Raw genomic sequence first — 13,385 nt, forward strand, 5'->3', positions numbered from 1 at the left:
CACATGTCACGTCACTTACTTTTTTTTAAAGAACAACCAGCACATGTGTTAACCAATATATTCAATAACACACTTCGACAGGCTATTGTCCCCTCTTGTTTTAAATCAACTACTATTATCCCTTTGTTAAAGACATTTACAGCAAAATGTTTGAATGATTACAGACCGATTACTTTGACGCCCATTATTATGAAGTGCTTTGAAAGGCTGGTACTGACACACATAAAGGCAGCTATCCCTCCTAAATTTGACCATCATCAGTTTGCCTATAGTGCAAATAGATCAACAGAGGATATGCCGTCTTAACTGCATTGCACACAGCCTTGACACACTTGGAGCACCAGTACTCTTATGTAAGGATGCTTTTTTTATTGATTTTCGTTCTGCTTTTAATACGATAATACCACATAAATTCGTTACAAAAATCAATTACCTAAACTTCAGCCCCTCACTTTGCGGATGGATCGATCATTAATTTTTTATCAAACAGGCCGCAGAATGTGAGGATAGCAGACTGCACTCCCTCCACCTTAATGCTGAGACTGTTGAAGTATTCTGAATATAATAATCTTATATAATAATAATAATAATACTTTTTTATGCTGCTACCAGTAAGTTTTATATGTTCTGTATTTATGATTTGTAGTATTAATTTATGTGTTTGTGTGTGTGTGCACTGGTTTGGGTGGTTTATGAGGACACAAATTTGTATAATGACATGGGTATGACACAGGTATTACAATATGAAGGTGGTTTATAAGGACACTACCTGTGTCCCTGTAATTCAAAAAGCTTAAAAAACATACTAAATGGTGTTTTTTTTTTTTTTTTTGAAAATCTAAAAATGCACAAAGTTTTCTGTGAGGGGTAGGTTTAGGTGTAGGGCGATAGAAAATACAGTTTGCACAGTATAAAAACCATTACGCCTATGGAGAGTCCCCGTAAACCACCAATACCAACAATGCGTGTGTGTGTGTCTGTGTGTGGCGCTGTCTACTGATCCTCCGGCGGCAGATTCGCTGTTGGTTTGCCATCTTGTTATGGTTCTCGCTGCGGACCAGTCAAAGTGAATATGGAGTTTATATGATGAATACGAAGAGTACATGATGAATATCTGCGGATATGTCTGTAGGCGTGTGTCGTGTCAATCCACAGCAGCAGCTGAACACACTCCATGAGGTTTAGATCCGGTTCCTTGGGTCTGGTTTTGGTTTATAGCTAACAGCTAACAGCTCAACTCTGCGTTTATTGTATTTCATGTCTGAATTCAAATGCACTGAGATCAAATCCAGCCCATGATGGCGGAAGATATTCAGCACAATCAGAAATCAAACTTTAATGGACTCACCAAATCAGCCAAATCAGGAGCGTCTAAGAAACTCATTATAAAGAACTTTAAAGGTGAGATGAACACAAAACTACAACTACAGCACAAGTACACAAACTATCAGTAATTAATCACATATCTGTGTGTCAAAACATGTGAACTTCCTACACAGCACTGTCATGTAAAGTGTGTTCATTGGCAGATAGGGCTCACTGGACTTTAAAATCAAACAGAATATTATAAGCAGTGTTTTTATTATGTCTATTCAATAATATTATAAATAACATAAATAATTTGTGTTTGTGCATTTTACAGACAGACCGAAGCTAACAGACTCCTACACTGAAGACACATGGATGAAACTCAGAGATGCTGTCAGTGCTATTCAGAACAGCACTTCAATCAAATATAACCTGGAGGAGCTTTACCAGGTGAGATGGACCGCAGTAAACCAGATCATAAGTCCATTCAGATTAAAGCCTCATATAAACCACCTGAGACGTGAGGATTTGAGATCCAGAGTCACACAGGGTCAATCTGTGCATTCACCTGTTAATGAAGCACTGCTACTTTACATTATTATATAGACATACACTACTGCTCAAAAGATAAAGGTCTCTTCTGTTCACCAAGGCTGCATTTATCTTATCTATTCGTGAAATAATGCGGTGAATTAATATTAAATCGTGAAATATTCTTACTATTTAAAATAACTTTTTTTGTGTAAAAGTTGTAAAATTACATTTATTTCTGTGATTTTCAGTTTTCAGCATCATTACTCCAGTCTTCATTGTCACATGATACTTCAGAAATCATTCTAATATGATGATTTGCTGACTTCAAATGAACAACATTTATGTGAAATAGAAATCTTTTGCAACTAGGGATGCAAAATTCCGGTAATTTCCAAGACTGGAAACTTTCCATGGGAATTAACGGGAATTAATGGGAATAAACTGGAAATTTGCAAAATTGCAGGAACTGGGGACTTAGATGTAGTTGAGAAAAAATCTTGCAGCATAATCTTGGTTAAAACAACCTGATTTAATGCAATTTCAGTTTAATTTCTACCCTACACATTGCTCAATAGCATGCACACAGCACACTGCTTACTGCAGGGCAATTGAGGCCACACCCCCTACATGCACTGTGCTTTCCTCCATAACATGCACAGATCATTTGTTAAATCCTGCACACAAAACATCAAAATGTCCATCTTGGTAAGTATTCATGTAAATTACATGAATATTACAAAAAATTGTTTAAAACTTACCTGTGCTGTGTGTAATATACTGTGCAACTAAATTAGGCTATTCCATTGTAAAAAAAAAAAAATACACTGACTGAACAAACCATAGACTGGAACAAACATTTAGGTGAGATAATAATAAAACAGAAGTCTAAAAATGACCCCTCCCCCCACACAATCCCCTCTAGTCACCTAAGAGGGGGATTCCCCTCCATTTTCTCTGAAGTCACACTTGCTGCATTTGAGACCAAAGACTACATCTAAGTTTTGATATTATAAATATTTTTGTTCTATGGGATTCAAGTTTAACTAGTAAATACCAAAAAGTGTTTTTACAGTAGCTAGCTAGCCAGTAAAATCAAGATATGAAAAATCTAAGCGAGTTAGCACTATTTCATTGACAATTTATGAGGTATAAACTAGCTCAAGCTGTGATGATCTTTCTGTTAGCCAGTTTTCTGTTATCATACAGAAGTACAGTACTGGTCAAAAGTTTGGATACATTACTATTTTAATGTTTTAAACATTGGATATCTTTTGCTCATCAAGCCTTCATTTATTTGATCAAAAATACAGAACAAAACAGTAATATTGCGCAGTATTACTGGTACTAAAATTTAAAATAATGGTTTTCTGTTTTAATATACTTTAAAACATAATGTTTTTCTGTGATGCAAAGCTGAATTTTGAACATCATTACTCCAGTCTTCAGTGTCACATGATTCTTCAGAAATCATTCTAATAATCTTATTTATAATCAATTTTGGAAACAGTTGTGCTTCCAAAATTCAGCATCACAGATTCCCCCCCAAAAATGTCATTTATAAAATTTGTATTAATTTGCATGCATGTGAGCCTATGATCAAACTAAATGTTTATATTTATGTTGTATATGATAGTTTTATAAATTTCCCAAAATTTTCAATGAATTTCCATAAATTCCCTGTAAATTCCCATAAATTCCTGGTAAGTTTCAAACTTGGTATATTTCCAAAATTCCCCAGACGAAGTTCCCATGGAAAATTTCCGGAAATTTACTGGAAGTTCTCCGCCCCTTTGCAACCCTATTTGCAACATTATAAATGTCTTTACTGTCAGTTTCTATCAATCCATTAATGCATCCTTAAAGAGTAAAAGTATTAATTTCTTTTTAAAAAATTCTTACCCCAAACTTTGTATAGTGTATCACTGTTTATATGTGCGTATATATATTATATATGTATATATATATATATATATATATATTAGGGCTGCCACAATTCTCAATATAATATTGAACCGTTCAGTACAACATCCACGGTTCAATACGCGCCTGTGAATTGCGTTTTTTTTTTGGTTGTTCTTTTAAATAATTCCCTTGCATTTTATTTCTCTCTGAATTGGCTCTGTCGATTAACGATGGATTATAAATATACTTAATTATTATAAAAATACCAGAGATGGCTTGAAAAAAAAAAAAACATATATTGTCGCAGTCGTGTGTTTATTGTCGTCATGTTTCATCATTCAAAATGTTTCTTCTTTTTATTCTGTTCCATTTTCGAGTCAGTCTCTCGACATTACGTATGGTTAAATCCTTTTCCTTCGAAATGCTGAAGCCTGATTGAATCACTCTATTGCTCTGCAATAGCCAATGGCATTCAAGCGTTCCCCTGATTGGTGGGCTTAGCCGCTATATAGGTGATGTCGGGCGCCAATTTACCTCAGAATCTTTCTCCTTCACCTTGAGCCTGTTTCGCCGTTGACCTGCGCGATCCCCTCTTGTGTTCCGGTGGGAGAAGAATTATCCGCTTGTTAAGTCTGACGTCACGCATCACCGCTTCCACTCCAAACGCTCTATCAAATACCACGCGAAAACAACAAAAGGTACTAATATACACTCACAATGTGATGTAATACTACCAAAAACATTATAATCCAAACCTTTAACTCCATACCGAAATCCCAGATAGCCAGACAATGAAAATATAAATATAAATAAATAAATATAAAAAATTATTTGTGTTTGGGACGCTGTGAGCATGGAGACTGTAGTGTACACCGTAAGTTTGAAAACGTTTAGCTTAAATGTTTAATATGAATAAACAGTGCTCATAAAAGGCTGCTGAGGTAGTATTCTCAAGTGAAGCGAGTTGAGGCTTGGACCTAGAAACAGCGCTTCTTACGTCACCACTTAACAAGCGGATAAGATGTCTCTTCGCGGATACCGCATGTGTGGCAGGCCCGTTGAGTTTCTGGACATGCACACGGATTGTGTGCTTTGTCTGGGCCGCACCCACGCTGAGGTGGCACTGGAAGGATCAGATTGTCGAGTCTGCGAGGACCTGCCAATCAAGATTCTTTGTTCAAGGCTTGCCGTTGTATGCCGAGAGACCGCAGATGGGCCCCCAGAAAGCTCTGCTGATGAACTGATGTCGGCCCAGCGCCCACGTCACTTTCACACACCAGAGCCCCAACTCTCATACACCAAGGACAGTTTCCGCCCTCCATCTGAAGCATGGGGCCTGGTCTCGTTCGGCTGTGGGGAGGACGATACAATGTTCACGAGTGCCTTGGAGGTGCCCTCCAAGCGGCAGGACATGCAGCATCTGCCCTCCACACGATGGCAGTCCTGCTGGTCTTCCAGACTTGACTCCTGAAGTCCCTGGACGAGGAGGGCCCGGAGTCATTTTGCAAACTGCGCACCGCGGCAAACATGGCCCTGTGTGCTGCTAAGAAGGTCACCCAAAGAAGTTGAACGTAGTATGGGCAGCCTTGTGGTCCTGCATTGTCACTTGTGGTTGACGCTCACAGAGATGTGGGACGCAGAGAAGGCGCGGCTGCTCTACGCTCCAGTAAACCCACATGGCCTCTACAAAGGCACTGAAGCAGTCACATCTCCTCCTCAAGTGGTCCAACGCTTCCCCTAGGGCGAGATTGAGATCGTCGTCAGCACAGCGGCCAGCTGGATACGCGGGGCGTGCCTCAGTCCCGAGCCCACCGCTTCAACAGAGGTCGCACAAGAAATCACGCTGTGACATGAAGCCAGCCCCTCATCAGCAAGGACACCCAGTAGACAAGAAGAGTCAGCATTCCTGATGTTCGAGCAGGAGGAAAAGAGCACAGTCTGTAGAAGATGGCGGACCAACGACCAAGAGTGCAAGTTCTCGCTCAGAGTTCCCTCGGTGGCCAGTGGACACAAGAAAGAATCACAAGAAAGTTTGTTTAAATGTTGTATTGCCAGTGTGTTCAGTTACATTAAATGTAAGATCAAACATGTCTCATCAACAAAGCTCTTTTCCTCCTCTGATTATTGCTCACGATATAAGTGAAATCTCTCCCTCAGGAGATGTTTGGTAGAGCGGAGACTCAGCTCAACTCGAGCTGTCATGTGCGTGTCCCCGTGCATCAAGCCACGGGCCCATCACCTGTCATTCACTTAGACGGCAATGTTTCACCGGCGACTGGTGCGCAGCCCTTACTGACACAAACACCACTGTCCCCTTTATCAAGGCACCTGAGCGCATGGGCAGTGGGCAGACCGGCCCGCTTTAGATGCATGATTATGTCAGAAGTGTCAGAACAGAGCACTCTGCTGCTACGGACAGAAATCTCCTCTCTCCTAGCCAAGCAGGCAGTAGAGATAGTACCCGAGGAGCAGAGGGAGTGCGGGCTATATAGCCGCTACTTCCTTGTCCCGAAAAAGGACGGGGGCATGTGTCCAATATTGGATTTATGACCGCTAAACAAAGCGCTGGCGAAACGCGCGTTCAGAATGATTACAGTGACGCATATCCTCACACACATCCAGCCCGAGGACTACTTCATTGCAGAGGATATGAAGGATGCTTATTTTCATATTCAGATAGCCCCTCATCACAGGTGCTTTCTGCGATTTGCATTCAAAGGTGTTGCATACCAATTCAATGTGCTACCTTTTGGGCTGGCTCTGGCCCCTCGCACATTCACAATGTGCATGAATGCAGCGCTTTCCCCTCTGCGACTCAGGGGAATGCATGTGCTGAACTACCTTGATGACTGGCTCATCATCGCTCAGTCGAGGAGTGTGCTCGAGGAACACAAACACAAGCTCCTCGCCCATTTAGCACGCCTAGGCCAGTCTGTAAACATGTAAAAGAGCACGCTTCAGCCCTGCCAGTCGATTACATTCCTGGGGATGGCTTTAGTCTTACGCACGATGCTCGCACGCTTGTCAGCACAGAGGATTCAGCACTGTCATGTATTCCCTGAAAACATTTTAGAGATTGCTGGGACTGATGGCCGCTGCAGCCTCTGTTTGCCACCTGGACTTGCTGCATATGAGCCCACTGCAACTATGGTTACAGAGTCGGGTCCCACGACAAGCGTGGAGAGCAGGGAAAGAGCGCCTTGTCATAACGTGCTCATGTCTCGAAGTGCTGAGTCTGACACCCTGGTTCGACACAGCTATGTACAAACAGAGTGCCGCTGTGGACAGAGTGGTCAGACAAATAGTGATTACCATGACATCACTGTCAGGCTGGTGAGCCCTCTGTGATGGCAGCCCAGCAGTTGATACGTGGACGAGCGACCAGGAGCGCCAACATATAAACTGCTTGGAAATGGAAGCTGTTCACGTAGCACTGCAGGAATTTCTCTCATTTGTGAGAGACCATCATGTTCATCATGCGGTGGTGGTGTACATCAATCGCCAGGGAGGAGTGCGCTCGCGTGCCCTGCAAAGCCTGGCACGGCACCTGCTCTTTTGGGTGGATCAGACATTCCTCTCAATTCGAGCAGTGCATGTACCGGGCAGTTTGAATTGCGGCACAGACATGCTGTCCAGGGAGGGCATTATACACGGAGAGTGGAGACTACATCATCAAACAATGAAGATGATCTGGAGCCTCTTTGGTGAAGTAGAAATTGTCCTTTTCACATCAGAGGAGATGCCCACTGGGCACTATTCTTCTCGCTAACGACCTCCCCCTTGGAAGGGGACGCGCTGTCGAGCCACTGGCCAAAGGGTTGGAAATATGCATTCCCTCCAGTCAAAATTATGCTGCTACTGCTGCAAAAGATCAGGGAGGAGAGGGATGCTCTACTGCTGATAGCACCAAAATGGCCCAACCAGCCGTGGTTACCGGAGTTTGTTAACCTATCGTTTACAGCCCCCACCCCCCGCAGATCCCGCTGAGGAGGGACCTACACTCCTAGGTGAAGTGCATCATCTGGCACCCCAAGCCGAAGCTGTGGGACTTGCATGTATGACAAGTCAGCACGGAGTGAACCAGCTGACCGTTTCACAGTGAGTGCTGCACACGATAACAGAGGCTAGAGCCCCTTCGACGAGGCACCTATACACTTTGAAGAGGAAAGTGTTTGTTAACTGGTGTGCCAGCAGACATGAAGACCCGGCGAGTTGATATCCCCGCAGTTTTGACCTTCCTGCAGGAAAGCCTAGATGCGGGCAGCTCTCCCTCTACGCTAAAAGTTTATGTGGCCGCTATCGCTGCCTCTCATGACGTATTTGAGGGTTGCTCAGTAGGTAAACACCCCGTAGAAATGAGCTTTCTTTGAGGGCGCGAGGTGGCTGAATCCCCTCCATTCTCGCCTGATGCCAGTGCTCTCATTTAAGAGCGAAGTGTGTGATTTGCATGCCCTCTCGGTCAGCATTGCTTGTATGCAGTTTGGTCCGAATGATTGCATGGTCAGACTCACACCCAGACATGTCTACACAACTAAAGTGCTTTCAACGCCATTCTGATCCCAGGTTATTACGATACAAGCGTTCTGCCCCCCCAAACCAGCCTCTGATTTAGTGTCACAGAGGCGCGGCTTGTGCCCTGTGCGTGCACTGTGTGCTTAGGGACTTTAGAACAGCTTTTCATCTGCTTCGCGGGTGCTAAGAAAGCCTCTGTTTCGACAGCAGTGGGCCTGTCACACCGGTTTATGGAAGCTGTTAGCCTAGCTTATGCTTCTCGAGGACTCGACTGCCCAATGGGACTGCCCAACTCCACCAGGATTCTGGCATCTTCATGGGCCTGGGTTAAAAGTATGTCTATTCAGGACATCTGTCTAGTGGCAGGTTGGTCATCTCAGAACACTTTTGCGAGAATTTGCAACCTGGATATTCCCTCTTTTGCACCGCATGTTCTGTCTGTGCAGGAGGAGAAGGCTGCGCAGCCATTGGACGACTAAGTCGCTTGAAGACACGCCCCTTCCCAGTGTGTCTAAACTAGGTAATTTAGTTGGCACGAGACGGCACTGCTTGAAGGGCTCTACAGTATATGCATGGCCTTATATGATCATTGCACTTTTATAGCTCCAGCATGTCCTGCGACCTAGTCAAGTCTGCTTTATTGTCAATTCTTCCACATGTACAGCACATACACACAGAGAATTGAAATTGCGTTACTCTCAGACCCTTGGTGCATACAGATAACACTAACAGTAGAACATAAATACAGATATACAGATTAAATATAAAATACAACTATACAAATATACAAATAAGGTAAAATGTAAAAAAAACATATAAAAAGACAGATAGACGCGACGAATACGTACAAAAACACTGCGACTCACAAGACAAAAAACACGAAAACACCTTTCTGTCGGGAGAGAGAGAAGCCGCAGCGTGTGAACGCGCCGCCGACCTATGAGGATGCTGTGAAATTATCACGCAGCCGTGGGTAATAGCCAACTACTAAAAAGTGGGAAAAAAACCTGTAATCCTAAGTATTGTTTCAGTTTATGTAGGCCTGCTCATACAGGCCGGTGGTATATGTGAGCACCAACATGTTTGATGCCTTTGTTTTCACTCCCTATATCACGCTAGTACAGTGGTGCTTGACTGTGAACAGGGAGATGCTAGCACTGCCTTGGCTCTTTGCCAAACCTGCATCTAGGTGTTTCAACTAGGTCCGGTACCCAACCTAAGGGAGGCCGGGCAAGCACGCCGCTATGCTTTTGCTTGCTACTGCATGTGCCTAGTCTACTGTATCAGCTCTGTTCGAGCTGGGACAAGCATGGTTTTCTCACGGCTGGGTTTTATATGTTCCCCATATGTAATGTTGAGAGTCCGACTTGATAAGGGAACATCTCCAGTTATTTAATGTAACCGTGGTTCCCTGAGAGGAGGTAATGAGACATTACGTAAACTGCCGTGTGGAAAACTCCCTCAGAACCTCAATGACTCTTGCTCAGTCAAAAAATTCTGAGGTAAATTGGCATCACTTATATAGCAGCTGAGCCTGCCAATCAGGCGAATGCTCGAATGCCATTGGCTATTGCATAGCAATAGAGTGATTCAATCAGGCTTCAGCATTTCAGAGGAAAAGGGTTTCCTTATACGGAATGTCTTGTTCCATCCTCTCAGGGAACCACGTTTACGTTGAGTAACAGGAGACGTTACAGTGATAGCGATGCCTTTGTCCATATTAGGTATTTCCTGCAGCGTCATCAGTTCTATTACTTCTGTGATGCATATTTGGAGTTTCTGCGTGAGAGCACCCTCTGGTGTCCAGTATGAATGAAACAGACATAGTTTATAGCACTAAATAATGGCCAAACCATCCTATTTTGGGTAAAAATAGGAAAAATAATACTTAATTTCAAAAGAAGTTATATAATATATATAATAAACCATATCTTTCTCCAGCCAGTGTACAGAAGTGTACAGGAGTTTTTTGTTGTTGTTAATATGTTTTAAATATCCCATCTTAAATTGCCAAAAAGCCATCAGAAAACAAAATCGATGTATGTATTGAACCGTGGGCTAACTGTATTGTTACATCCCAAATATATATATATATATACACATATATATATATATGTGTGTGTGTGTGTATGTGTACATAAATATAGAAAATGAATGTTTATATGTGTATTGTACTGAATAGTGCAGTGGACAGTAACTGTACAGTGAAGTGCTAACATCTGTTCAGAATCCAGTTGGCTTGATGTGTGTTGTGCAGTGGGTCAGTGAATGTAAATGTCATGGGTCATGTGTCTGTAGTGTTGTTTAATCATTTCAAAGAAGCATTTAAATGTACTCAGAAAGTTACATAATCGTTTGATTAAAATATAAAGGAATCAAACTTACTGTTTCCCTAAACAGTGTTTTTGTCATTTGATGTAACTATTGAGCAGTTCCTCACTTCCAGATGTGCTTATATTTTAGAATTGAAGATTGTGATGTTTCAGACTGATTACCCATGATTCTTCACCCACATGTGTATTTATGTGCTGTTTTTGTCTCACACAGGCCGTGGAGAATCTGTGTTCGTATAAAGTATCACCTGTGTTATACAAGCAGCTGCGTCAAGTGTGTGAAGATCACGTTCAAGCTCAGATCCATCAGTTCAGGGAATATCCTTCATCAGTAATGGGACATTTGTGTGTCCATGTATGATGTTTGGCAGCTGTGTGTTACAGATAACGCTTGTTTTGCTGATGTTTGTGTCAGTAGATCCTCACTAGAGGGCGCTGTGACACACAGATCAGACTGAAGCTGCCCTTAACAGAGTCTCACAGAGTCACTGGACAGCCTGTTATTCCTGAAGAGGATGAACCGCTGCTGGCAGGACCACTGCAGTCAAACGGTACGGGATGCTCTCCTTGTGTGTGTCTTTACATATGATGGAATGAATGTGAGTGTTGCATCTCGTCTCCTTCAGATCATGATCCGCAGTATTTTCCTCTTCCTGGACCGGACATACATCCTCCAGAACTCACTGCTGCCGTCCATCTGGTGAGTTGACCAATCAGGCAGTGGTGCGGTGTTATTTTAATATCACTGAGATACTATTAAAGTTTTATTAATATTAATTATGTTTTAGTAATATCATTATAGTAATTTATTAATGTTTTGATTTTGTTTTTATTTGTATATTTTCTGTTTTAATTTTAATTTGAGTTTTTGTCATTTTTATTTTATTTTATTTTTTAAATAAGTCAATAATGTTTTTATTAAAGGAATAGTTTTCTCAAAAATGAAAATTTACTGAAAATTTACTCGCCTTCAGGCCATCCAAGATGTAGATGAGTTTGTTTCTTAAACAGATTTGGAGAAATTCAGCATTACAACACTTGCTCACCAATGGATCCTCTGCAGTGAATGGATGTCGTCAGAATGAGTCCAAACAGCTGATAAAAACATCACAATAATACCCATGTAGTCCACACGACTCCAGTCCATCAATGAATGTCTTGTTAAAGGGTTAGTTCACCCAAAAATTAAAATTCTGTCATTAATTACTCACCCTCAATTTTGGGGTGAACTATCCCTTTAAGCCAAAAGCTGCGTGTTTGTAAGAAACAATTTCATCATTAAGACATTTTTAACCATAATCCATAATAATGCTTCCTCAAGTGAAAAAGTAGTCTGGTCTGAATCGGGGAGAAATATGCACAGATCAAGCACCGTTTAGAAGCCCAAACAGTCCAGTTCTAAACAAATATGTGGGTGGATTTTTATGTGCGAGGACAACAGAGGATGGACTTTTTCACAGGAGGAAGCGTTAATGGATTATGGGCCCGTATTTTAGCAGGAAGACGTTAATTGATGGACTGGAGTAGGGCTGGACAATAATTCAGTATCAATATGTATCGCGATATAATTTTTTCAATAACGTGAGAATACTTTTTGTGTGCCAAAAAAAAACTTTATTCTACAATTCGTCTCCTCCGCGTCACCCTGTAGCGCCATTTTGGAGAGTATCTGCTGAACGTAAACAACGTATGCTGTTCTGTGTCAGCTGTGTCACACGGATACGCTGTTTTCGTTCAGATCAAATCACAACAACGTAAGAAACAGACCCGGCGTGACGCAGCTGACACAGAATAGCATACGTTGTTTAAAAAAACAAAAAAAAAACACTAGCTTTCTATTTTTTCTATTCTATCTACTTGTTTTTCTTTGTGTGTGTGTGTATATGTGTGATAATTTTTATTATTTTTTTGGGAAAGAAATTATAGAAATTAATACTTTTATTTAGCAAGGATGCTTAAAATTGATCAAAAGTGATGATAAAGGCATTTATAATGTTACAAAAGATTTCTATTTCAGATAAATAGTGTTCATATCGATATCGGAATTATATCGTATCGACCGAAATTAAGAAATATATTGTGATATCAATTTTGGCCATATCGTCCAGCCCTAGACTGGAGTCGTGTGGATTACTTATGTATTATTTTGATGTTTTTATCAGCTATTTGGACTCTCATTCTAACGGAACCCATTCACTGCAGAGGATCCACTAGTCAGCAAGTGATGTAACACTTTAGTTGTAGTTTCCCGTACAACGACGTAACTCACTGATTAACCACCATAGTACGATGCATTGTTGTGGAAAGTAACTAGCCAGTCACGACTGTTTCCCAAACATGGTCGCATCTCCATCATTTCAAATTAGTTCAACAATTTAGGGTCGTTGTTAATGACGTCACACACATGTGGTGGAGTAATAACTTCTGCTAATTCATTGATTAGAGATTTCCGAGATGCTGCTGTATTGAACATGGCACCTGATGACTAATTTACTATGTTTTGTTCCCTGTCAATTTGCTTTATTTGATGCTTGATTCTTTGCGGGTTTCTTCTTACGTCCTACTCCGGGGTTCCCTTAGGCATTTATGTGCATGCGCACTCTTCAAAAACGGCGCTTATTGAGGACGCGCTAAAATTTATCGATTAAAATCTATATTTATTTAAATAGAATGGAAGATATAGATTGTACTGCATGTTAGCTTGCTTATTGTGCCCAAAAGCATAATTTATTTAAGTCCATATGTCTTACTAACAAGAAACTATGCTTCTAACCACAGGTCGAGAGCTGTAGTTCC

General features: G+C 41.5%; 1 protein-coding gene across 1 annotated transcript in view; it reads left to right on the forward strand.

Annotated features, from left to right (window-relative positions):
• Window positions 1-992: 992 nt before the first annotated feature.
• The window catches only part of cul4a (cullin 4A), a 39,118-nt gene continuing 26,725 nt past the window's right edge, over window positions 993-13,385 (forward strand). The window contains exons 1-5 of the mRNA XM_016561484.1: window positions 993-1,401; window positions 1,643-1,758; window positions 10,804-10,907; window positions 11,071-11,140; window positions 11,216-11,289. Of these exons, the coding sequence (XP_016416970.1) occupies window positions 1,296-1,401; window positions 1,643-1,758; window positions 10,804-10,907; window positions 11,071-11,140; window positions 11,216-11,289 (470 nt within the window). The 5' untranslated portion in view covers window positions 993-1,295. The remainder of the gene's footprint in view (window positions 1,402-1,642; window positions 1,759-10,803; window positions 10,908-11,070; window positions 11,141-11,215; window positions 11,290-13,385) is intronic.

Source organism: Sinocyclocheilus rhinocerous, unplaced genomic scaffold, assembly GCF_001515625.1.
Source record: "Sinocyclocheilus rhinocerous isolate Xijiao unplaced genomic scaffold, SAMN03320098_v1.1 scaffold589, whole genome shotgun sequence".
Taxonomy (NCBI): domain Eukaryota; kingdom Metazoa; phylum Chordata; class Actinopteri; order Cypriniformes; family Cyprinidae; genus Sinocyclocheilus; species Sinocyclocheilus rhinocerous.